Source organism: Aspergillus oryzae, chromosome 1 (genome assembly GCF_000184455.2).
Source record: "Aspergillus oryzae RIB40 DNA, chromosome 1".
Classification (NCBI taxonomy): domain Eukaryota; kingdom Fungi; phylum Ascomycota; class Eurotiomycetes; order Eurotiales; family Aspergillaceae; genus Aspergillus; species Aspergillus oryzae.
In genome coordinates this window covers 4,289,119-4,314,317 of record NC_036435.1, presented here as the reverse complement: position 1 = coordinate 4,314,317, position 25,199 = coordinate 4,289,119, and the positions used below count along the sequence as shown (strand labels likewise).

At 49.3% G+C, this 25,199-nt stretch overlaps 5 protein-coding genes across 5 annotated transcripts; 4 read left to right on the top strand and 1 right to left on the bottom strand.

The window, feature by feature from the left end:
• Positions 1-169: 169 nt before the first annotated feature.
• Positions 170-970, top strand: AO090005000789 (6-phosphogluconolactonase; the record flags this gene model as incomplete). The annotated part of the gene is made up of 1 exon (XM_001817759.3): positions 170-970. The coding sequence occupies one exon, from the start codon at positions 170-172 to the stop codon at positions 968-970; it is 801 nt and encodes a 266-aa protein (XP_001817811.1).
• Positions 971-2,781: 1,811 nt separating this feature from the next.
• Positions 2,782-3,534, top strand: AO090005000790 (uncharacterized protein; the record flags this gene model as incomplete). The annotated part of the gene is made up of 1 exon (XM_001817760.3): positions 2,782-3,534. One exon carries the CDS (start codon positions 2,782-2,784, stop codon positions 3,532-3,534), a length of 753 nt encoding a protein of 250 aa, XP_001817812.3.
• Positions 3,535-5,533: 1,999 nt separating this feature from the next.
• AO090005000791 (WD repeat-containing protein) lies at positions 5,534-9,196 on the top strand (the record flags this gene model as incomplete). Its single annotated transcript, XM_023233938.1, has 6 exons — positions 5,534-5,691; positions 5,793-7,586; positions 8,220-8,626; positions 8,683-8,939; positions 9,018-9,095; positions 9,188-9,196. 6 exons carry the CDS (start codon positions 5,534-5,536, stop codon positions 9,194-9,196), a joined length of 2,703 nt encoding a protein of 900 aa, XP_023089102.1.
• Positions 9,197-15,877: 6,681 nt separating this feature from the next.
• Positions 15,878-19,110, bottom strand: AO090005000793 (uncharacterized protein; the record flags this gene model as incomplete). Its single annotated transcript, XM_023233937.1, has 2 exons — positions 15,878-15,889; positions 17,179-19,110. 2 exons carry the CDS (start codon positions 19,108-19,110, stop codon positions 15,878-15,880), a joined length of 1,944 nt encoding a protein of 647 aa, XP_023089103.1.
• Positions 19,111-21,719: 2,609 nt separating this feature from the next.
• AO090005000796 (uncharacterized protein) lies at positions 21,720-24,794 on the top strand (the record flags this gene model as incomplete). The annotated part of the gene is made up of 1 exon (XM_001817763.3): positions 21,720-24,794. One exon carries the CDS (start codon positions 21,720-21,722, stop codon positions 24,792-24,794), a length of 3,075 nt encoding a protein of 1,024 aa, XP_001817815.3.
• Between the last annotated feature and the right edge of the window lie 405 nt (positions 24,795-25,199).

Genomic DNA, 25,199 nt, shown 5'->3' with positions numbered 1-25,199 from the left:
TACATACATCTCCAATAACATCAACTGAGCAACTGCCCCGCCACCCCGCCTTGGAGCTGTTGACCGAAACCACCGCCTTGTAATAATAATCCAGCAAACCTCTTTTCTTTTTTCTCTTTTCTCCTTAGTCTCCCTCTCTTCACATACGCTAATTTTCATAATAGTCGCCATGGCAAGCCGAACTCCCAATTTGTATAGCTTTTCCAATTCCGATGCGCTCGCGCAACATTTGAGGACATACGTCCTTAAGAATCAAAATGCCGCCCTCGCCCGGCATGACACTTTCCGAGTCGCAGTCTCCGGCGGCTCCCTGCCCACTGTCCTAGCCAAAGCTCTACTTGCGCAAGGCAACGGGACCCCCGAAGACACCGCGCAGTTCTCGAAGTGGGATATCTTCTTTGCCGACGAGCGCGCCGTGCCCCTCGACCACCAAGACAGCAACTACAAATTACTGAAGGATGAACTGCTGAGCAAGATCCCTACGGAACTGGGTGCGCCCCGCGTGCACACCATCGATCCCAATCATGTGAACGACGAGGACCCACAGGAGCTCGCAGACTTGTATCAGGAGGAACTGATGCGCATTTTCGCGGCCAAGGACAGCGTCAAATTGCCCGTGTTCGATTTGATCCTTTTGGGCTGTGGCCCCGACGGTCACACTTGCAGTCTGTTCCCCGGCCATGAGCTCCTTAGGGAGAAGGACGCTTGGGTCGCGGCCATTAGCGACTCGCCGAAGCCCCCGCCGAAGCGGATCACCCTCACCCTGCCCGTGGTCACTCACGCTGTTAGCATCGCATTCGTAGCCACCGGCGGTGGAAAGAAGGACATCATGAAGCAAATTTTCGATGCCGAGGAGGGAAGGGAACTCCCTTCTGCTCTTGTCAACCAAGGTGCTGGTGAGAAGGTCAGCTGGTTCACTGACCATCCTGCTGTGGAGGGTGTGTCTTTCCCGAGACGTGGAAGCTTGTAATGGGTGTACGGAGCATTGTAATGGTATGTTGAGTCAGAGCTGGTCAAAGTTGAACTCTTTAAGTGAAGGAAAGGGGGAAAAGTCCTAAGCTATTTGCGACCGGGATTCCTTCTAACGCTTAATCTGCGACCATGTGCGCCTGCTGATCAAGATGGTGATGGCCTAACATGGATATATCCGTGTTTGTGAGACTGAACTGCTTAGGCCGTTGTTCACGTTGTCAGTCAAAAGTTTGTGTTATCTGTACTTCGTGATATCACAGACAGTTCAAGTTGAATGAAGTAATTATGAAGCATGCCATACATGACTACCAATAAAAAGTTGAAACACCTCACGCTCATTGATAAATAGTACAGTGCGATTCCACTTGAATCTTTCCATTCAAGTTTGTACCACAGCCTTAATACTCTCGGTTCATTATAACTTTTCATCTCTTCCCCCTAGCCACAAGCGGCACCACTACTCACACCTCAATTCATTGTGATTCCTGGCCTGTTCCCAAAGATTAGTTTGACTGTTCGAGAAGAGCATGGAATATAAAGCGAACAACAAGGCACTCAGTCATGGTTAATAGATTCCAATATATATATATATATATATAGCTAGTAATGTAAACAAAATGAAAGTATATTTTCAATCTGCTGTTTATATCAAATAGCAGTAAAGCTCTGTTATTATATTCACACGTTATATCTACTGGCAGTATCCTTGACGAGTTCAAGTTCAGTCTAGAGTACTTGTTCTCCATTGGGAAAGCACTTAAATGCCAAGCCTTTTTGAACTGGCACTGAAGCTCACCGCAGCACGAGGAACTTAAACTTGGAACAGGAGATAGTTGTTCGTACTATTGACATAAATAGACTCCGACCGTGGATCGAAACTGGATTTGAGACCTCTCTTCTCTCCCCACGGAACTGATCCGAAGAATGCATGTATGATCTGATGAATGCCCTTGATCCCTAGCCATAATGCCAATACCCACTCGCTCCCTGTCGCTTCGGGAGCCCCGTAAACAGGTTAGTCTTGTACCTCCCTTGCCTCAAGCTTCCCAGAGATGAGAGCTGTTCTACGTACACCATCTGCCCAGCCGATGTTCTCTAACAATTGAAAATAAGCCCACTACGCTAGGTCGCTCAGCCTCGATTAGGACGGTATCGACCAGCACAAAGGCAGCGGCCGGCGGCACCCCTTCGAATCTTGCGGCCAGTAACGAAAATGTCTCGACTCGAAGCAAGAGCTTGCTGCCTGTCCGCGATGACAGCCGATCGACAAGCCCATTGCGACCTCAGCCGCCACAAGATAGCCGGATTGCTCAGCGAGCGAGCAAGCCGCCACAAGACAAGCTATCCGCTGCACCGACCCTGGCGAGTCGTCGTCGAAGTCTAATTAAACCGACTCCATTGAAGACCACTCCATCTCCTGCGAAGCCTACTACCGTGTCTACAACACCGAGACGAACTAGTTTTGCGCCTCCCCCACCCTCTCCAGCGAAGCAAAATGGGCGTCCAACATCGCCGAAGAAGACAGAAATGCCTCCCCCGCCCCGCCCGTCGAGGTCGGCTTCTTTGCGACAGCCTGCAAGTTCGAGTTTGGGGCCTCCTACACCAAGGGGTCATACGCGACACCGCAGCCAAGTGATCCCCCCCGCTGCTAGTCAAGTCTCTAGGAAGACAGATCCGCCATCGGCACCAAGCACACCACGTTCCAGGACCCAATTTTCGACCTACCAGCAACAGCCCTCCCCCAAGAAGCTCGCCAAGCCAACCACCGCTACCCCATTGGCCAGTGCATCTACAGAGCTGGATCCCTCCATGATACCCTCCCTCTCGCCAGAAGTTGCTGCGTTGCAAACCGAACTCTTACAGTTGAGCCTTCTGCATCTGTCTTTACTACGAGAGGACGCCGATTGGAAAGCCAAGGCAGAGAAGCAACTACGGATAAAGTACAATACGGTCGCAGAAAAGCATCGCTGCGTTGTGAAAGAGGAAAAGGATTACCAGCAACGTCTCAATGGACAAGCGTTGCATTGCTGGCTCAAGAACTCCATTGAACATAATGGTCACCAAGGATTTGCAGTGCAAATCCAAGTTCTTTCAGAGGTTGCGCAAGAAGTGTGCGACTTATCCGATATTCAGGGAGGGAGATTTACGTTGGCCGTGCAGGACTTTGAATCCTGGTTCCGGAAGGTCGAGGAGATAAAGACTTGTCGACATTACCAGGGAGGATCGGATCTTGATGTTTTCATCGACCCTCTCGATCGCGCCTGGCAGGAAGAAGTGCACGCTCTGACCATGAAACTTGAACTATGCTCGAGGCAACTGCAGAGTCTGGATATAATGGGCTACGGGGAGGTAGAACAGCTAGAAGGCTCCAGCCTTTATCGGACTGCAAAGGGGTTAGATGATATGGTGAATTCGATGATTGAGGAGTTGAACACCATCTGTAAGATTGAAGCGGACGTCGTAAGATCGGAACGACAGTGGGTTAGTCAGCTCAGCCAGCAGGTGGTCTCCACGAGACCGCTGGAGAAGAGGATCCCTCGAGTTGGAATGTGGAGATCATAAACTTGGAAGAGATACCTTCATGGCAATGCGATGGATCAGTCACATAGGTCAATCTGCGATGTCCTGGCTCGGAGCATATCCCGATCTTTTCATTGCTTTTCTTGTTATTTTGCGAAATCATCCTCCGCCATGAGCCGGTATACCCAGGAGTTGAGAACGCCAGCAGATGAAGGAGATACCCGGTGGAAGTTCAACGGAGACAACAGGAATTTTCTTCCGGGTAGAAGTCAAACTAGGGGCACATCACTCAGGGACGACCGAAAAGATCGATCTAGAGCCATCCACTTTCTAACCAAGGATGTGTCGTTACAAGGGAGAAAAAACAAGCTTGCTGCTGGTGGTCCTGGTTTTGTGAGACCCGGATGGTCTTGGAAACTGGTTTCTAACCCGCATTGACCCTTCCACCCGAACTTGATTGAGTGATGCATACAGTTGACGGTCGACATAAGACGACGTGTTATTCTTGGATTCCCTCGGCGGCGTGCCAGTGACAGAGGTTCAGACTTGTCGGGGGTTTTACGAGTTGTCTCTCTTTTTGTTCTTTCCCTCCCCCCCCCCACCTTCACACTTTCTGGTTTTAATCCTAGCCTGCCAGCATCAGGGTGTCTGTCCCCACCATTTCTAACCAGTCGCAGAAGCACACTGGGACGGATGTACTACGCTCGAGATGATAGGCAGACTGGGATCCTGCTTGGCGACCAAAGTGGAAGTTACTCTGGGACGTCCTATAAGTGATCTTTGACCATGAACATGACCCTGGTATGCTTGCTATGACTTATGAGAAGAGTAATGAAAATATGATTAATTAATGCACCCGATAAGCTCCTCTTAGCGGGTTACCACTGCGGTTAGACCAAGGATCATATATATTAGGCCACGTTGATGGAGAGACGTTTTCTTAACTAGAGTCTAGATGTCCCAGAATGATGACTAAACCGTTTTGAGGATGGTTTCGTTGTCGTCATCGAGTTTCCAGTGTAACGTACTCGTAATCCGACTATCGGCCGGACCTAAAGAACTGTATTTCCTTACATCAACTGTCGCTACCTCCTTAGTTGCAGGAATGTCCTGGAGCGGGAACTCCTAGTTATCAATCAACATGTTTCCGAGATATATAAAAAGAGCCCGTGGCATGAGTCCACCGATGAAAGCCTTTGCTGACTTGTCTTTTCCTCCCCTTTTCTTTTTTCCTTTTCTCGCTACCACTGAATCTGGTCCAGATTAAGGAAGGCTTGGCGTCTCCATGGCGAACCAAAGAATGATCTTTTAATGACTTCAACCCGATGTAGTGTGGACAAGCTAAAAGGAACCCGATTGAAAACTATCCAAAACCCCTCGACAGGTTATCCATTGGATGCTCGCCCAAGGGTTGAGACGTGGACGCGCTCTCTCTCACTGAGGTAGGGGCCCTGGAACCGTTGCATATCCTCGCCGATTTAATCAAGTCTCGACCAACCCGCTCAACGGTCGTTCTGGAACTGTGGAGCTTTTCTTTTTTTCCCCTCTTGCTTGTCCGGCACATTATCTATGACATTCCATTGCCTCTTACTTTTCTCTTTCTCTCTTCACCTAACGTCCGAGCTAACACCGGTGTTAGTCGCTTTTTCCGCTGATCATCCTACTCTGCTACAATTTCATTTGATGCAGTTTACTCTCACCTCATACGAGCTTTAGATGGAAATTCCTCCTCTCCCTCACCCTTGCCGCGTCGCCTAAATACTCTACTAACCGAGGTCGATCTCATCGCCCATTTGTCAGGAACTTGATATCGTCTAGCCTTCTTATGAACCTCCGCCGACGACTTTGACTTTTGGTCCGTGACGACGTCCTCTCGATATCGCTTTACGAAACGCAACATACTCCGCGTCGCATCGCGGCTTCGTGTTAAACCAGACGCTGACGTCACCGTAGCAGCTATTGCTGTCTGGAATCTGTTGCGCGCAATGATCCAAACCCAAGCAGATTGAACACCGTCTGTCGCTTGACTATCGCTGCCACAATGAAGAACTCACTGTATGACCGTCTCTGGCGCCGGGAATTGGGGGAGCCGTCGCACCGTGCTAGTATTCGCGGAATCTACGGATCAAAGGAATGGGTAGACGATCTAGACATTGTTAACGAGCTGGGTGGACATACAGGTTGCGTCAATGCATTATGGTACGTTTGCGGCCCACTCACCATTGGCGGTGTCACTGTGTTCTTTCCTTTCTCTTTAGTTGGTTTCATGCGTCTGCTCCGCGTCTGACAACATCTTGCAGCTGGTCGCGGTCTGGTCAACTTCTCGCCTCTGGATCTGACGACCATTACGTGAATATCTATTCCTATCAACCCGAGTCGTCATCGGCGCCCTTTTCCTTGAATACCACTCTCCATACCGGCCACAAGGCGAACATATTTTCCGTCAAGTTCATGCCACACTCGAATGATCGTACCCTGGTAACATGCGCTGGTGACCATCAGGTTCGGGTCTTTGACATCGAATATTCTAGCAGTAATGGTAATCTTGAGGCTACGTCTGCATTTACTGCCTCCGCCCGAAGTCGGCGATTCAACAATTTTTTCACAAATACCCGGTTCCTGACTGCAGAGAATACCAATAGCCGTGTCTATCGTAGCCATGCGGATCGTGTTAAGCGTATTGTCACTGAGTCGTCCCCGTATCTGTTCCTTACATGCTCCGAGGATGGTGAGGTACGACAATGGGATCTACGTCAGCCTTCCTCCGCGTATCCCAAGCCGTTAGGTGGTCAAGGCCCCATGGCCTATCGACCGGGGGTGGTGCATGATGATTCGAATGTTCCCCCGCCGCTGATATCCTACAAACGGCATCATCTTGACCTCAACACCATATCGTGCTCTCCTACGCAACCCCATTACATTGCGCTGGGCGGCGCTCATCTGCATTGTTTTCTTCACGATAGGCGGATGCTGGGCCGAGACTTGCTCATGGAAAGAGGGGACCCGGGCAGCTCTCCTCGCATCGGCAGTGATCGCGAAGATGAGTTGATGAGTCAAGCGACAAGATGTGTTCGAAGATTCGCACCTAATGGCAAGCGCCGGATGAAAACGCGGGACAACGGACATATCACTGCCTGTAAGATTAGTGATGTCAATCCGAACGAGATGGTGGTTAGCTGGTCGGGCGATCACATTTATAGTTTTGATCTAATCCAGAGCCCTGATGCCAGAGAAGCCGAATCAGCACGCCAAAGGTCCGCACAGGAAACCCAGTCTCCGCGTAAGCGACGGAGCTCAAAGAATAGAAAGCGAAAGCGTCGAAATGGCGCTTCGATATCATCTTCCGAATTTAGTGGTAACCGGCATCAATCTCGACGGTGGTCCCACGAGCAACCAGACGATGACGAACCAATGATTCGCGCACGGTATGGGAACGGCGAAACAGGGGATGTTCCGCTATCAGCGGTCTCAGCGCCCACTTCTGGTGCGTCCAGGCGTGCAAGGAAGCAGGCAAGGTATCCTGTCTTGAACGAAGCACAAAGGCTTAGTATGCGTATTGCCAGAGCTCTAGTTAAGCTCCGCAAGGCTTTGTTCTCATTAGAGGCTACCGTACGAGAAGCAGGTGAATCATCGAGCCAGCTAGATCCGACCCTTTATGTTGATTCCTTCTCAACGGCGCTGACACTGGCTTCGGAGTATCTTCCAATGATGGAACAAGTCATGCGAACGTGGGGATACCCTCTTAACCCTTCTTCTGATGTGGTCAGATTCCAGCAGGCTCTTCGTCGAAACAGGGAGGCATCCTGGAGATTTGTTCAAGCCGCAGGAACGTTAGCACGCGTCCTGGGAGGCGAGCTCCGCGGACACCTTTCCCCCGGCATATCGTTTATGCAAATCATGCCCGCGCCCGGAGAGGGCAATACTATACCTGAAGAGGCTCAGTTCGGCTATGATTTCCTCAGGGCCATACTACTGTTTTTGGAAGGAGGTAGAGAGGCTCTCATCTCAGGTTTCAAGAGTAGTAACGAACATCGGCGGAATGTGCCACGGTACCCTTTGTCTGATGAGGCTGATGACAGTGCCATTGAGTCGGAGTTAGTCCCTTATCTTCAGAGACTCGCTGGCGACTCGCCCGTCGTGAACGTCGATGCCTCAAGGTTCGAACACGATAGCACACGTGTACTCTTCCCTAATCAACGCGCAGCAGTGACGGCTTTTGCAAACGTTGTGAAACTCCCACTTGAAGACCTAGAGAACGCTGCTGCGAGAACCCATGACTGTGAGGGTCGTTCTGATACCTCCCATATCCGCTCCCTTGATCGAACAGCCGTACGGCGGTTCTGGGGCTTAAAGGTCGCTCGCGGTATTTTAATGGAGGCAGGCACGGGAGTGAATTACTCGTTTGCCAATCGCGCCTTCGGTGGGTTGCGTACAGTACTAGAAGAGGAATCTGAATCCGAACGTGAAACGGGCCCAGAGAGGTCGCAAGCTGACATACAACCCGATTTCGAAGAGTATCAGCTCTTCGAACATCTCCACATGTTGTCTGCCATGAATTCCACCGAAGAAGCCTTGAATTTAGGCAGCGGAGGACCCGAGGCTACTTCTGGGTCTGTATCCCAGGTCATTCTCACTCCACCGACTGACGCTGATAGCGAGACAAGTGAAAACAGCTTTTTCGAACAGCACGTCAGTGATTCTGATAGTGACGAAAACCATTCTGATAGTGATGAGAGTGGATCTGATGTGGCTGTGGAGGAAGAGGAAGATGGGGAGAGTAGTAGTGACGATGACAATGACGATGACGATGACGAGTTTGGTTTCGATACCAGCTCCGAAGAGGGTTATGATAGTGATGAGATGCTCGAACCTGAAGACCGTATGCTTCGCCTCAACGGCTTGCGAACATCCCGAAGGGAGGATGTGGGACTCGACGTGCCGTGCTCCTCGCATACCAAAGTTTACCGCGGACATTGCAACGTAAAAACAGTCAAAGATGTCAACTTCTTTGGCTTGAATGACGAATACGTGGTGAGCGGCAGCGACATGGGTCATCTGTTCATCTGGGACCGGAAGACGTGTGACTTGGTCAATATTCTGGAAGGTGATAGTGAGGTTGTCAACGTTATACAAGGTATATCTTGCTCTAGTCTGCTTAATCGAGCTGTTCCACTGATATTTTCCTCTCAGGCCATCCATACGAACCGACCATTGCGGCTTCTGGAATTGACAGTACTATCAAGATCTTCTCAGCCGACAGAAATGCCCAGGAGAACGCTCAGCGCGGCATTAACGTTCTGAACCCCGAGAACCCAGCCAATGTGCTAGGCCCTAGTGTCTCAAACATCGGGGGGCTCAAGAGCTGCAAGCGCATGCACGATAGCTACCAGATTATGAGCCAGAATGATGTCGAACGACAAGGCGGCATGGCCGACGCATCCCTCACAGTAAGTCTACTTCGACCTGCTTAGTTGATATCTTCAACAACGTCGGACAAGTCAATAATTCTGACAATGTAATTATAGAGAGAAATGCTCTCCCGGATTGCCGTAAGCATCAGACATGGTGGAGGACAAGGAATAGTCGTGGATGAGAATTGCAGCGTAAGTCTTACACATTTCTCAGCATCCTAGAAGAAAAGAGAGAGTAAAAGCCCCAATACAATTCTCAAATGTAACTAACACTATGGTCACAGATGATGTGAAAAATTAGTTCTCTTAAAAAGGCACTCTTCTGCCAACGTGGTACAGTTCGTGCGCGAAAATTGGGGATTCCTTTCTATATTAGTATTTTAATTTGATAGACCTTTATTGGGACACTGACTGCTTTTCCAGTATCATATATTTCTTTTGTAGAAACCCGGTTAGGTCATGGTCTTACTCTCTCTACCCATGGATGGTTCGAAGTTGACCCTACCATAGGACTTCTGAGGATGTGCGTGTTGATACTTGATCAGACATGAATGCCCTGCTTTCAAGTCGACTAGTACCGGGTACACCGGGTACTGGTTTCGAATACTCCCAGTACAGATCTGTAGTTAATCCCCTCAATAAGCAGTAACAAGTGATAGTGCCCGGTGGCCACTAAGCGTACTAGAAAAAACGCTGCACTGGTTTCACTCTGTTATTCCACCAATCTCGATGCCATGATTGATTGCTTTAGTGGATCCTAGAGTCAAAAGTACTGGACCGCAGTACATCAGTGGGTCTAGATCAATTGTTCTCATCCCACGTATGTATTGTGGGGGTTCCATTTGATCACACACGCTAAAAGACAGTGCATCAGAATGAAGCCTTTCGTGGCGTGTTCAACAAGGCCAATCACTGTATCATGCCTGCATGGTGTCTAGTCTCTGGACACTGTTTAAGTGCAATGATCAGCTGAACACCATGTTCATGACAGGGATGTCATCCCGGCTTTGTTGGTCACCTTGGGGTTACATCGAGAGTGTAGCCTATGGGTTTGTTCGGCGCTATACCCATGTCCAAGCAAGTGAAGAGTAACTGGGTCTTCACCATGGTCAGATGTGAGGATATTGCATAGGAAGAGTGTCTTAGATACAGAGTAAGTAGCATGGTATTAAATCATTCACAGGCTTACTGTACAACTGCTTTTCAATAGGACCTAGAAATGTTCACACATGGGGATATGTTGGATGAGGCAAGCATGGATCCACTAATGCAGCAGCTAGGGTGGCTCTAGTATGACCGGGTTCAGAACTTTAGCGACTGGTGCGCCGAGATTGGGTTTTGGGAACTTTAATATTTCGTTTGTGAATGTGGCTGCTGTTGATGTGAAGTTGGATGAGGAGAGGAGGGTTACGTTGGATATTGAGAGGCATGGACGGGTGTTGGAGTCTTTTGATGTTGTGGATGGGTATCGGCCTGCTCTGGATGTTACTGTTACTGAGGGTGTGGAATTATCTCTGATATCTCTGGTGAGTTTCTTTTGAGAAGATTCTTGAGTTGGGGGGTGTGCTGATTCTTGGTAGGTTGCTCTTGTTGCCATTATTGCTTCCGATAGTGTCTTTGGTTCTGAGTAGTTGAGATTAGTTATTGGTGTTGTTGCTTTGGTTGATTTCTTGAGGATGTGTTAATGTTACTACAGTAATAGTTATTTAGAAGAATGTCAGGTTATGTATATTGTCATAAACAGGGAATCTCCTTAGAGATTACCGGTAATGGCATCTCCTTCCATAGGGTCGGTGTCGCAGTTTCCAGTGCATTTAACTAGACGTGCAAAATTCTAGTTTTACTGCTACGGTGAGTGACCTCCGACATCTACCCTACAATTCCATACCCTGCCTTCGGAAAACAACCTATCCAAGGCCGAGACCGAGACTATGAAAGTTTTGGTCATCTATACTTCAATGCATCCCACAGAATTAGACCTTATGAAGTTTTTCAAGTCAAGCGATGCATTGCCGAGCTCTATGCAAGGTCATGACGGTGGAGCTAAACTATTTGCAATAAGCTGACAATCCTAATTTTCCGGACATTAATTGCCCTATCGCTTTGCTAGGAATTGAATTTTCCGAGCTAACCAGTGGAGCAAGGTTTCCAGAATGGAGGTTGGGGTGCATGCATTAAGAGAGACTAGTGAACTATATATTGATGATTTGTCTTGTTTTTGTTGTTTGTCCTATACCATATCAGCATTTTGAGTATGGGGAAGCTTCAGCCATCTTCAGGGTTTCTTCGATTTGTTGTGTGTTTCTTGTATTTTCGTCCTTTGATACTTGTGTGGTAGATTTACGAGCGAAAACACTCTTTCCAGAAGATATCCTGACTCTACACTGAAACTAGAGCTGGTAAGTCCTTACAGGTTAGCGAGTCAATGTTGATATGTCATAAATGCCCCCAAAACTATTGTATTGCCTTATAGTTTCCATGACCTGCAGATACATTCTCTGGGGGCTGGGTAGATTATAGACCAAGTAGTTTCAAGTCGGCCTTGCATATTAGGGTCTATCTCATCGAAATTTGATGTGTATGTTTGTTTACTCCCTCCGACCACGAGCTCGGTGGCGTTCTAATCAGCTCGTTGGGAGCAGTCGATGATATGGCCACTCCAAACAGAGAACGTTTTTGCCTTCATGCTACACGTTCATAAAGTAAGGGGGGAAGGTAAAGCCATAGTGGTACGTCAGTGCTACTACATCATCATATCAGATCTGCGGCAAGCGGATGCTTTGCCAGTCGATAATTGTACTTAAGCCTTACATATCAGTGGCGATTAACCTAACTTTATCGTCTCTCTCTGAATGGCAGATATTGACCGGCGAATCAATCACAAATGGAAACAATGTTACTTGCTTGAGCTAGTGCCCATGCTAAAAGAGCTTAAGATGACCTATGCTTTGGTGTTCGAGTTACTCGTGCGTATATCCCTTGCTGGTGTTTGCGTCACTGATATCAAGTGTGCAATTATACTTTAAAGCATCACAAGAAGACTGAAAAGATAGAGGTATCTTGAACTGGGAGATACTGCGCTTTTAGCATACCTAAGGGCATGTAAACCGCCTAATATTCATAAAGGGGCATGATGGATCAAAGATATGTCTCTATAAGGGTCTAATGACAGTCCCAACATCTACTAACCGAGGCCCACCAATATCAGAAAACAAAGGAATTGACTATACATAGACATGATCATCATACAATCAAACAATAATCATTGTATTGACCTGTCAGAGCCTAAGTCTTAAGCGTCTAGTTATGCAGGGGCGTCATTGGCGAGGCAGAATCTAGATCCGAAACTCTGTAATTGACCCCAGAACCTATCCATTTTCTCTGTGGAAATTCTACCGCAAGTAATGATATGAGGCGCTGATGCTTCAGGGGTAAGACAATCGGTAATGCAAGGGGTTCTAAATAATATCTGCAGACTCCACCACGGAAATGCTAAAGAGTTTCCCAAACTACGTGATACATGTGATACCACATATTTAGGGTTAAGAAAATCTAAGCCCTATCTACCTGGAGAGCATCTATATAAGTGACCATCATCCATACCCTACCTACCTCATTCTTCATCATCGAATACAATCAAAGCCTTCAGACATTATTACCACCACTACCGCCACTACTATTCACACTTTGTTATTCCGTTACAATCAAAACCGTCTTTCACAATGAAGTTCTTCGCCATTACTGTTGCCTCCTTGGCTTCTATCTCTGGGGCATTTGCCTCGGCCAACGGCGGCAACGATGCATGCAGCAAGTACATCTATAACACCCTTTATAACGATGCCAGCGTCGACGTGTACCACTGGAGGGAGGTCATCGATAAAACAAACCCGAACCCTTGCAAGTCCGCCAGCGGTTCATGCGGCGCGGACCTGTATGGAATTTTCAAGCTAGACCAAAACCAGGATTTTTACAACTGGGGGCAGGACATGCGTAAATTGAGCACTTGCACGGCCACCAACGATGCGTGCGGCAAGTTCCTCTGGGACACCTTTCACGAGGCAAAGAGCACCGACATGACCAACTGGAAGCAGATCATTCATGCCAAGGGATCGAACCCTTGCGAGTAAGATCTTCTCCTTTTCAAGTATTCCACTAAGTGTAAGGAGCCTATCGATTACTGCTGGTTTTCTATTGGCATTGGCTCACAATAAGCAGTGATTTATCCATCCTTGTCAAGTTTGTTGGATACTCTCGCTTTATCCCTTCAGAATCGAGCGCCTGATAATTGGTTCGGAGGCCGAGGGAGAAAGATGGGGGGATGCTTGTTGAAAGCTCTGTATACAATAGATCGCGTTGGGCTAAGCCAGCTTGTAATTACAAGGAAATAATATTGCTTCTATTTCTCCTGTTTTGAAAATCTATCTAGCGATGGGGTAGATATGCCAGCTGATATCATTGCACTTGGTCGCGGCGTTAGGAACTGCTGGTACGTGCTTTCAGTCTTTCGTTGGAGAACAGCAAGGAGCGGTATAAACACACATCTAATATTTCTCTTTCTAAAGTTGCACACTCAGCTGAATGGTTCGAAACGAAGGCGTGAAATGTTCAGCAACTTATCAGGCACATCCGAGGATAGTCATAGAAATTGTGGCTGTGGGTACTCCGTAGATCATTGACTCTTTCGATGTGATATGTTAATTCGATATATATAGGAGCCAATCACAAGGACGGGTTATCCTGTCCGCCTTGATAATCGTGTTTGCCTTTTCTTTTGATCTACCTCTCCATGTAAGGGTTAGGCGTTTATTGTTGAGCTTTTAGAAATATATTCTTGGCTAGTGAGAGTAGCACGATTAATGTGACTGGCTATAAGGGTTACTACAGCATACTAGGATATTAATTCTTTTTAATTTCTGTTAATGAAGTAATCTGTCATGTACCACTAGATACATACTAGTAAGTCAGTTACTGGTGCTATTCATTCAGCCGCCGCGGTTGATTTAGGCAAAAACCTACAAAGTAAAGGAAAAAGAGACACAAGAGATGTCAGGCGGTTAGAGAGGAGGGCGCGTAGTACTTTCTCAGAGCATCCAGCTATATCACAGGCCCGATTTTGATTGCTATTCGAGCTTGACTCCTTAGGGTGAGATAAATTGATAAGCCATATTTGACCTTCCTTATATAGATGATGTAGGGCAAATTCTGTTATCATCACGTGGTGATAGTCATATCCCCGCATTCTTTTTTCTTTTTTTCTCTTTTTATACATTAATTTCTCACGAAACATGAAAACTTCAATGATTTGTTCATCTTTATACATCACTTGTTGAATATTGTGAAACTGTGCAACAAGCTTAGCCAATACGCCAGATCTGCTGGGGAGACAAACTTATTCAAACAAACTATAGCCAACAATTGACCTCCATTCCACTTACCCCACGTTCCAAAAAAAAAGTAATATAGCTACCCTGCCTCTCCAGTCAAGCTAAATACTTGAGTCTATATATGAAAGATGAAAGACCTCCTCCAATTACGCTCGGAAACAACCGCCCGTCTCTATGCGGACCCTCACAACCCACATCTTCACCTCGAACGGGGACTATTTCATGAGCAATTGGGATTTGCGGATTTAGCATCCGCGGACGCGTATCGTGCTCTTTCACTGCTGGAGTCCGTTGTTGACCCCGACGGATGCGAGTTCCATGCTCGACGGAAGATAGATACTCAACCTCAAGGTGACAAGGAGGGGGAGCAAGAGAATGAAGATGACGAAGACAACGACGATTCTTGTGTCGCTACTACACAAGACGAGTATGACGAGATTATTGGGACTGTATATGCATTGCTTGTTCGGAGCCTGGTGAAATGCCGGTGTTACAGAGATGCATATGAATTCTGCATGCGTGGCTTGTCGCTACTTGGAAGTATGGAAAAGTGTGATGGTAAAGCCGTGGACACGCTCAAGGAGCAGCTGAGCGCAATTCAGAAAGTATACATTTCCCGCCGACCAGATTCGGTAAAGGATAACGGAGCCGCGGATGTGGACATCAATCCCAGTGCTCTGAATGCACAGGGCTTCGCGCGGAGGGTCCTATATCCCTGGAACGAGCACGAGCCGGACAGAAAAGCCCCCGAGACCCTCAAACTACTCAACGACAGACTGAAGGATGTTGCGCCCAAATGCGAAGTGCGAGCTGTTGCCCTGCCCGCTCTCCACGGCACCACCGACGAAGGAACCTCGTCAGAGGGTGAGGTATCCATCCAGCTAGGCCTCTTCGCCAAAGAAGACATCGCTCCCGGCGAGATCATCCTCCGCGAAAACTCCCTCCTCACAGCCACCAACAGACTCCACGACGACCTCTGCGACGCCTGCAACGCCCCGCTCCCCGACCTAGCCTCCGAGAACCCCCCGGTCGCCTGCACAGACTGCGACGACACAATCTTCTGCAGCCAAACATGCCACGACCAAGCACAGGAAACCTACCACGGCGCCCTCTGCGGCCTAATGGAGAACCTCGAATCCATCGGCAAAGACATCCCCGACCCCAAAGACAAAGCCGACTACCTGTACCTCCTGCTTCTGGGCCGGGCAATCGCCATGGCCGCAACACAGGACGTGCATCCTCTCGACCTCCCCGAGATCAAGTACATCTGGGGCGACTTCCACGACCTCGAAGACTCATCTGCTGACTCTGTTACCTCCGACGACCCCACCGCAACCCTGCCCTTCTCCTTCCACCTCAATATCCTTCAGCCCATGCGCATCCTCGAGGAAATGGAACTGGATCCTTACGAGGTTCTGCCCCGCTATGATACCTGGGTGCTTAATACGCTCTATGCTAAATTCCGCGGCACCGCATCCGGTCGTCTTTCTACCTGGGATGGTGGTCCGGAGCTCTGCGCTGTGCATCCGCTCTGGTGTCTTGCGAATCACTGCTGTGATCCGAATGTGAGGTGGGAGTGGGGTGGTGAGATTACCTTCCGGGCTAGGACGGAGTCTGAACGTCCTGTTTGGAAGAGGACTAGTACCGGGGAGGAGAAGACACCGTTAAGGAATGAGGGGATCAAGGCTGACGAGGAGATCTTGAATCATTACTGTGATATTGGACTGAGTGTTAAGGAGAGAAGGGAATGGGCTAGAGGTGCATTGGGTGGGTTGTGTTTGTGTGAAAGGTGTATGTGGGAGGCTGCTGAGTAGATTCGTTTACATTGTCATTTCCTCGGGGGAGTTTACGAGAAAGGATAGATGGGTTGGATCGTTGAGTGATACCCTAGATATGATAGATGCTGTACCGAAAAGCTATTGTTATAGTTTGCATTATACAGAAAGCTAGACTATAGACTGACACCAGGTGAACATGTGGATCGTTTGCAGTGAAAGCACTGCCTTTTTTGCTATTGTGAACCTAAAACGCAGGGTAGTATAAATACACCATTGAAAACCGAGCCTTTAACCAGTCCTAATAAATATCTCATGACTTGCGGTCAACATCAAATAATTGAAATCTTCGAATGCGTCTTATAAGCATTTTCATGTCACTTTTACAATAACCCGTCACCATTTAAATTAGATATAGTCCGCGGCGCGGCCCCGACGAGGAGGAGTCCGGGACGGCGATCTACGCCGAGGGGGAGAGCGAGACGGTGATCGGGAATTCGAGTACCGGCGTCTTCTTTGATCACGTCCCGATCGTGCGGGGCTCGGGGAACGTGACACAGAGTTATCACGGGCACGCCGAGCCGGGGCAGCCTTGCGAGGTGAACGCGACGATGCGCGTTTGGAGCGAGGGGGGGACAACGACTCGGAAGAGTAGCGCCTGCCTCGTCCCTCGCGCCGAGGTGGAGTAACAGATCTCGACACTGACCTGGAGTAGCTTCGGTTCCTACGGCTGTAACCCCGTTTCTCGGGTGTAGCAGATCGAGACAGTGAACGTCGAGCTGGGCTAACGCTTCGAGAGGCGCGCGAGTCATAAGACTTAGCACGGGTCCGTCTGGGGGGTGTACGAGAGACCGACGACCTTCTGGGTGACCGGGATCGACTGTAAGAAACAGAGCGCCGGCGAGTGCTCGATACTGGTGACCTGGAGCGCGAAGGCGTGTAGCTGTAGCTCCGGCGAGAAGATCCGGAGACGGATCGTGAGTAAGACCTGCCCCGACTGACCGAGCGCCGGCGGCCTCGGTCCGGCGAAGGCGAACGAGAGTATGAATAGGAGCGCGAGCGCGAGCGTGAGTGACGGGGACCAGTGCAGGTGGAGCATGATGAGCGAGAGCTGACAGATTCAGCGTCTGATTCAGGAGTAGCGTCGCGAGCAGGGAGAGCTGGGACTGTCGGCTTGGGGAGGTTTTTAAGGTGTTCACGCATGTCCTCTGTCAGAATACCAAAGCCGATACTTGTGAAATAGTTGATAGAAAAGCGGGTGTTGCGAGGGTTATCTGTCGGGAAAAGACCCTCAAAGCTGGGGCGAAGTATCTCATCTCTCATGCGCTCCTGCAGCTTCTGCAGACCAAGGTGCTCTCCTAGGTCTTGGAAGAGAATCTTGATGAAGATACGACTACTTGAAGTGGTTTCTTCTTCATTGAGGTGAATCACGGACATAACATGCCAGCCGATGGCGTCGGTGCTGAACATATGGCCGAAAAAGCGGGCAATATTGCGTAGCTTATTGGTCTCGAATCGATGGATCGTGTCGTAGTACTTGGCGAAAGCGGCCTCGAAAAGGTCACACCAAAGACGATTGATCTTAGAAAACCGCTCACCAATCAAACCGTAGAATTTTGAGTACGTTCTTTCCTGAGAACAACATTCAATAATCATCGACGGAAGTTCAGGCTCCAGGCCGGGTGGCAGTGAAATCTTCATCAGTTTGTGACAGCATTCTTCGAAATCGATACTAGACATGATCGTCAAGTAGATGGTCCTCCGCAGGTTGACGAGGTCTGTGTTGCTTTGATCTTTGATATCCATCTGCCGTTCTTCTTCAGCTTCTTCATCAGAGCTCTCATCAGTCTCGTCCTCATCTTCTTCGTCATCGCTACCTTCACCTAGGATCTCAGCCTTCAATTTCTTGTAAGCTTCCTCGTGTTCCTCCCATTGCGGGTCGTATTTGAAAATGTTGAGGGTATCTTGAGTTTCAATCTCATCGTCAAGGCCAACACGGTGTGTGATCTGATCTTCTTCCTCTACTAGATCAAGTTCATCCTTAATCGCCGGATTGTCTTTATAACGGTCTTTACGGACTTGGAACAAGACTTCAATCATGTACTGGACTCTCTTATCGATATCGGCTTCGTGGAGAATGTTTCTGAACTGATCGAACACCGCCAGGGCAATAGGACCACTCATCTCCTCCAAATGTTGACCGACTTCCCTTGTGAGGCCGACGGCAATCTCCACACTGTCATCTGTGGGTTTGTGGAGCAGGAGAAGAAGAATCTGAGCTGCGAGCATCTCATGTACGACCTGTTGGTTGCACAAGTGAGCGATGAAAGTCGTCGACGAGATGCAGACCGCCTTGTCATTCCGTTTAAACGCCTTGCGGAACTGGACGATCAATCGATTAAGCAGCAGTTCGCCAACTTGAGGAAGCTTGGTGTTGACGATAGCCGCCATTGCAGCGTAAATTGGTGTGAACGGCAAGCTGGCAGCTTGAGCCTTCATAATGCTCCTGCAAAATAGGCCGCGCCCACGTACTAAGTTCTCACCGAAAAGTTCTGGAACAATATGTTTGATGTTTGAGACGTTGACTTTGTTGATAAGACCATTGATCGATTTCTTTAAAGCTTCCCATGCCATACGCTGGTATTCTTTGCTTGTCTTATCTGTAATCTGTGCTTGTAGCGCACGGAGTCGAGCAGGGGGGATGTAGGTTCCTCCCGACCGCATATTCAAAAGTTTCTCATATTCAGCTTTGGCTGAAGCCTGCTTTTCTTCCTCCGTCATTGGTTTCCGCGCGGCCTCCTGCTTCTCATGTTGACGGACACGCTCCGCAAGTTGTCGTTCTCGCTCAATGGCACGTTCAGGATCAATCCGTGGCGCGTCGCCATCTTCTCTTACAGAGTCACCTGGAGGCGACCGGCGACGGTTGGGAGAAGGTGAACGAGAGGGGGGCGAGCGTTTTCGTGAGCCTGATGCATTTGGAGAATAGGATGTGCCAGGTGGAGGTGTGGGCACTCGGACCGCCGACTGCAATACGACCGGATCTGTCATCGTTCCTTGCAGTTTCCCAAATCACCCTGGGGCATCAATAAGGGAGGAGTGACTCAAGAGTCAAGTTGCGAAAACGTTGGTGGTTGAGCTCCGTCGGACAGAACGTGAGGCGGCGAAGGATAAAGTCTTAGCGTCCGGTTCAGGTCACGTGTCACTCAGGAGCCAAGCTGTTCGTGTTTATGCGATAGGATGGTCAGTTTTGCCCACCTTTCAGACTAGCAGTTCTTCGCAATTACTCTATTACGTCTACCCTATAGATTTGTCCACCACTATGGTAAGAATAAACTATACCGCATTGTTATATTCTCATATGCTGATTGTCGCTGTTTCTAGCTGGGCCAACTTGTCGGATCCGCCATGCTCTTGGCCGCTACCGCAATCTTTCTCTACTACACGGCCTGGACTCTTCTCATGGTAACTCTTCCCCTATGTCTTTTGGATTTACGTGCACCTATTAACAATCTGGTAGCCATTTGTCGACCTGGACCACCCCCTCCATGATCTTTTCCCTCCCCGCGTATGGGCTATCCGCATCCCTGTCATCCTTACTCTCCTCGGTTCGGCTGTGGTTGGTACATTCATCGGAATCGTCATGATCAACAGCAACAAGAAGAAGGCGGCCAAGGCCAAGGCTGCGGCAGCGAAGAAGAAGACTTGAGATGTTGCAATAGGCGCGAACTTAGGTGTGTGCGCAGGGGGAACCTGGATGCGTGGGAACAGCTGTCATATACATTGTAACAATACACGTCATATTCCCTTTTGATTCCTGGAGTATGCAAGCATGCAACTTCCACGCTCTTCCGTATTATACTCTCAATGGAATCTCTCCTTAAACCTATCACGTGGTGCGATAAAAGACACCGACGACGGAGTGATAGGTCAATCCAAGTTGGAAGATATCACATGAGGTTAGATCCCCCAAAGGGGGAATTCACCAAAGAGGTAGCCCATTCAAGCGTGAGGACCCGACTTTTAATAAACCTCCACCATCATGCCTCAGTCACCGCTTGATGATGTGCCAATGATAATCTGGGACCTTACAGATGACGGCGAGTAGTTACTATGCGGTAATGCGGACCTATCGGACAGAACATTCCGGGTGATTCATATTTGGTTGGCGTGGAAGCAGCAGTGGCGGCTAGACCCGGATCGTCCACGGAAGAATTAAAAGTTGGGGAAGTTCCAGGGGCTGTTGACTGTGGCTTTGCCATTTCTATGTCCAAGTGGTAAGGGCTCTTTGGCTGCATCATTCAGGCGAATCACGTGGCGGATGCTGACCCATGTTCAGACGCGTGCTGTTTGCATAGTTTGTCTGGGAGGCCCCTCATGCGACCTGCAGGGCAAACCAATAGTTTGCCTGGAACATGGTGTATGGATCGTCATTTGAGTGCCGAGTGGCTGTGGAATGAGGAGTGGGGTGGGCTTCCTCTCATTCTAAGAGGAGGCCACCAGATGACTCCCATACTTATCTTTTGGGTTTGCAGACTGCAAGGCAAGCGCGGTACTGCGTAGATCCAAGGACCGTCTGGAAAAGGCACGTTAGGCAGTCGGAAACTGGCGTCATAGCCTGACGGTCACCGTCTCAAAGGGGCCAATCATCACCTGGTTCTGGTCATGTGCCGGTCTGGGGACCTCACCGAGGTTACCAAAGGTTACCATACCATACCGTACCTGCCGACCAAATCTAGTTTCCCCAACTAATAGTAGTCTATTCGTGGTCGGTCACCACTAAGGTTAACTAAATCTGGGACTGATAGGAGATAAGTCAGCCTACCCATGGGGATGTCATCCATACTCCTGACCTGACCCCCCTCCCCCTCTCCCTCCATGTCCTTCTCCCAACCTCTCTTTCTATTTTACAAACTACTTACATCTTTGAACCAAACTGTCTTCTTTGTATCCGGTATATCTGTCATCTTGTACATTTTGTAACTCATATTCCACTTCCATACATCTACACCGGATTATCGGACGAACGGTATAAGCAGTGCTTCCGTCTCGCCCTATCTCCGAAGCTACAAGCGTATCGAGTCTTGACTCTAGATACGCTGTTGCTTTGTTAACTCTTATTCCTACGCGCACCGCATTCGCTTTTTATTTCACAGCACCAAATCCAAACTTCCTTTCCAATAGCCCTACATGTATGTATTGGTCTACACGCTCGACTGTTGGGTGAGTCATACTGACGGGTATGTTTGTTGATAGTCAACACCCGGTAGTACCATACCTCTGCGAGGGACTTTGCCGTCGATAACATCGCGGGGTTTCCGTTCTCAGACCTTCTTACGGGTCCTGAGAGCGGCTTTTCTTATTGAGACCGTCTTGCCTCCTTGAGGCAATCCTCCCATTTCATGCCCCCGGCAGCTTCGGACGATTTATTCCGCCAGCAGAGTCGGTCCGTCGGTGACCCTAGCCCACCCCTAGAGGATTTGAGCCAAACTCCACCGGAGAATGATCAGAGCGGAAAGAAGAAAAAGGGAAAAGCCGGATCCAAGGCGAAGACAAAGGCAGCCAAGGCCGCAGCGAAGACACCGCCAGAAGACTTGTAAGCACAGAGTATCGCGTATCTGCCACTTTGTCCATCAGATCACTGACTTAAATGACTCAAAATGCACAGGATAACAGCCTCTCCGCCTCTGCAAGCTGAACCGTCGTCATATCCAAACCCTCCGTTGGCTTCTGAACGTCCCAACAATATCGTCTCGCCGGTTCTAGATGCACTTGGCTGTCTTAATGACTCACCAGAGAATGATCTAGCTTATCGTACAGATAGCTGGGCAAAATCTATCCCATTTGGGAAGAGCCCACCAAATGACGTTAGTGACGGTGAAATCGCGAACGGGTCTCCCTTTGCCTTTCCCTCAAACCCCGAGAAGGGCGGTTTTAGCCACCCCTCCTCAACGTCGCCTCTTCCCAGGGCAAGGCCTTTAAGCTATGGTAACGGATACATGAGCGGTGACCTGTCTCGACAGCAATCTGTAGATAGGCACAAAAGCCACTCCGTCAGTGGCCCATTTAGTAACCCGATTCCGTTGCCGCATTTGCCCCAGGCCCATTTCTATGGAGCACCTGATATCGACCTTCCACTCCTCTCTAGCCAGAACAGGCAGTCCACAGGTGAAAAGTACTCCTTCTGTTCCTTTGATACGATATACAGCCCTACATCCAAGTCGTCGAGAATGGGAACTAGTGTTCTTGTTGTGGGTTCCGATGGATCTTTGGAAGTCCTCGCAGTGGAGGATCGCAAAACACGACTAATCGGGAAGCTGGCTGGTCTCAATGGTCGTGTGATAGATGCCAAGGTCCTGGCCTGCAATCTACCCGATGACTCGTGCTCAGCATCTAGACCGCACGTCGCTGTCATTATCCATGGTCCATGTGTACAACCCGATGATGATACTCATGGCTCCTCTGTGGGTTCGGAGGTGAATGAGGTACCTCCTACGCCCATTGGGAGGCGCTCGGTGAAAGACGATACAAAATATTACCAGACACGTGTCGAGATATATTCACTCAGAACGGGAGACCACATTACGACTCTTTTCACAATGAAGCCTTCGCCATACTTTGAGAGTATCCCCGGACTGTCTGCAATTGCACCTTCACCTGCCGGAAATTTGAAGCTCTTCGCGGGAGGCAATTACGTAGTCTTGGCATCCGGAGCTAGTGGCGAGGTATTCATCTACAGCATGAATGGATATCAGTGCTTAGGTAAAACATGGACGAGCATTCGCTCACGGGAATCCCGGCGTTACTCAACCTCTTCAACTTCAACAGACGCTGATGGATCTCGGACCGACTCTCCATCTGGGATTGCGAACACCGACAGCCCTATCGTTGCGCTAAAGGGAAGATGGCTGGCAATCGTCCCGCCGTCATCCACGTATAGGGCGTCGCTTCCAGGGACAGTTCCTCCGTCGTTGATACAGGGCAAAGTCTATGGTCTCGACAATCGGAATCCTCCAGCAAGGCCGGCAATAACATGCGCTACAGACGTTGGCGAGGGCCCGAGCTTCTTTGACAAGGTAGCAAGAGGCGTCACGCAGGAACTTGTGCGAGGTGCAAGATGGATGGGCGACCAGGGTCTTCAGGCGTGGAATAATTATTGGAACAAAGACCAGCTACCAACTTCTGCGCCGCGCCGTTCTCCCAACTTGGGAGATCTGCCGCAGGCATACAGCGCTTTCCCACCTACTCACGCCCAAGACACTCATGCTACCACACCCGCGGAGCCTGACCTTGTTTCAATCATGGACTTGAAAAGGCTTGAAGACGGCAACGAGACAAAGGCCGCGCTATTCAACCCCGTTGCCACGTTCCAGCCTCCTGAAGGATGTAGCTTTCTCTCATTTTCGCCTAATGGACTAATGCTACTTACGGCGAGCACGAACGGAGATGTTCAACACGTCTGGGATCTCATGCAAGCTAAGTACTGTCGAGCCGGGGCATTTTTGTCAGAGGATTCCGTGAACACATGTGCCAACGTGCGCCAAATCGCACGGTACACACGTCTGACAAAATCCTACATTGTCGATGTAATTTGGTGCCCTCCTTCAGGAGACCGACTGGCAATTATTACGCGGAAAGGGACAGTACACGTCTTTGACCTACCGCGGAGTGCTTTCCAATGGCCTCCATTCCGACGAGCTCGCCCAGCATCCAGTAAACCGCCGGTAACTGACCAAGCGACCGATGAGTTGTCTGACAAAGCGGCGCCGGTGAACCCTCTGTCAGCGGCGTTTAAGCTCGTTGGAGGTAAGACACAACCCATAATCGCTGCGGTTAGAGGTCGTACCGCAAGTGCCGGTGGGGCTTTACCTGCAGTAGGAGGATTTTCATCGTCTGCTGGTGTTCGAGGCGGGAAAGTAGTTGCTGCTGGTCTCAGCAAATCAATGGGAGCAGCCACCGGAACAGTTAACACGCTCCGTCACGCTGGCGAAAACCGCTTGCACGGGCTGGCCCGTGACCCAGCTGCCTCTCGCGTCACTTGGATTACGAATAAGGACCAGGTATTTCTAGGCTTGGTGGACAGCGGGCACTTCCGGCTCTATAGGGTGCGGCGTACTATGTCTACCCAGAAGAATCGGCAGCTCCAATCTGTAGTAGGAGGCAAGGAGATTGAATTCCGGTTGCCCCCCGTTCTGCAGACGCCCTGCGGCCCTATGCCTGTTAACGCTTTTAATGCGGAGACCACCGTTCGCGCGTCGCTGGCCCTGCCGTCTTCCCACCCACGGCCGTCTCTTGCATCCAAACTTAAATGCCAGCCTCTCTCCCAGGCGGAGATCGAGACAAACGCACCTTACCAACCCTTTCACACCGACCAGAGGGTTAATCTCTACGTATACCCGGAAACTGGTCATGCGGACGAACCATCGAATCTGCCTACTGGAAATTGGGTATTTGGGGAGAGCCTGCCCATGACCAGAATACATGTGCGCCCATTCAGCGCTGGTGGCGATGATGATGATGACGAGACGCTACATGAACACCAACTGGGCTCTGGTGGAGAGATGGAAAATCTAATCAGTCTTGGCAATAGTACGGGACTCCCTGAGGAGGTTGTGATCACCACACGCAGGAAGAAGAGACATGGCTCATCGTTTCCTTCGGCTGGCTCTGGAGGCGATGATGGGTTTTTTGAGGATGACTGCGACTTCTTGGATTTCGCCCGGGATCGGGTCTAATTGCATTATAATCTTTTTCTTTGGAGGTATATTGAAACGAAACGACATGCAATTAGTTTAGACATTACAGCGGTTTCGGCGTTGGTGTGCCTTTTGTTTATTCTTTGGTACTTAACCGTCCTTCCCTACTCATCTTTGTGGCATTGACTATGGCATCACAGTCGTTTTACCCTGCACAACAAATGCTTATCGACGAGTGCAGCAGGGTCTTTGAATTATACGTTCCTTTCTCCATGCGCGCACATTCATCGCAAAGATAATATTGTCACCTGTCACATACCCAATAGTGTATTGAGAATCGATAGACTGGATAGCATGATTTCGGACTTGATGTCTATAGGTTAATTTATATTGCATTGAATGCCGTCACATCTCCTTCTCTCCAATGTTCGTAAAAAGAGATCT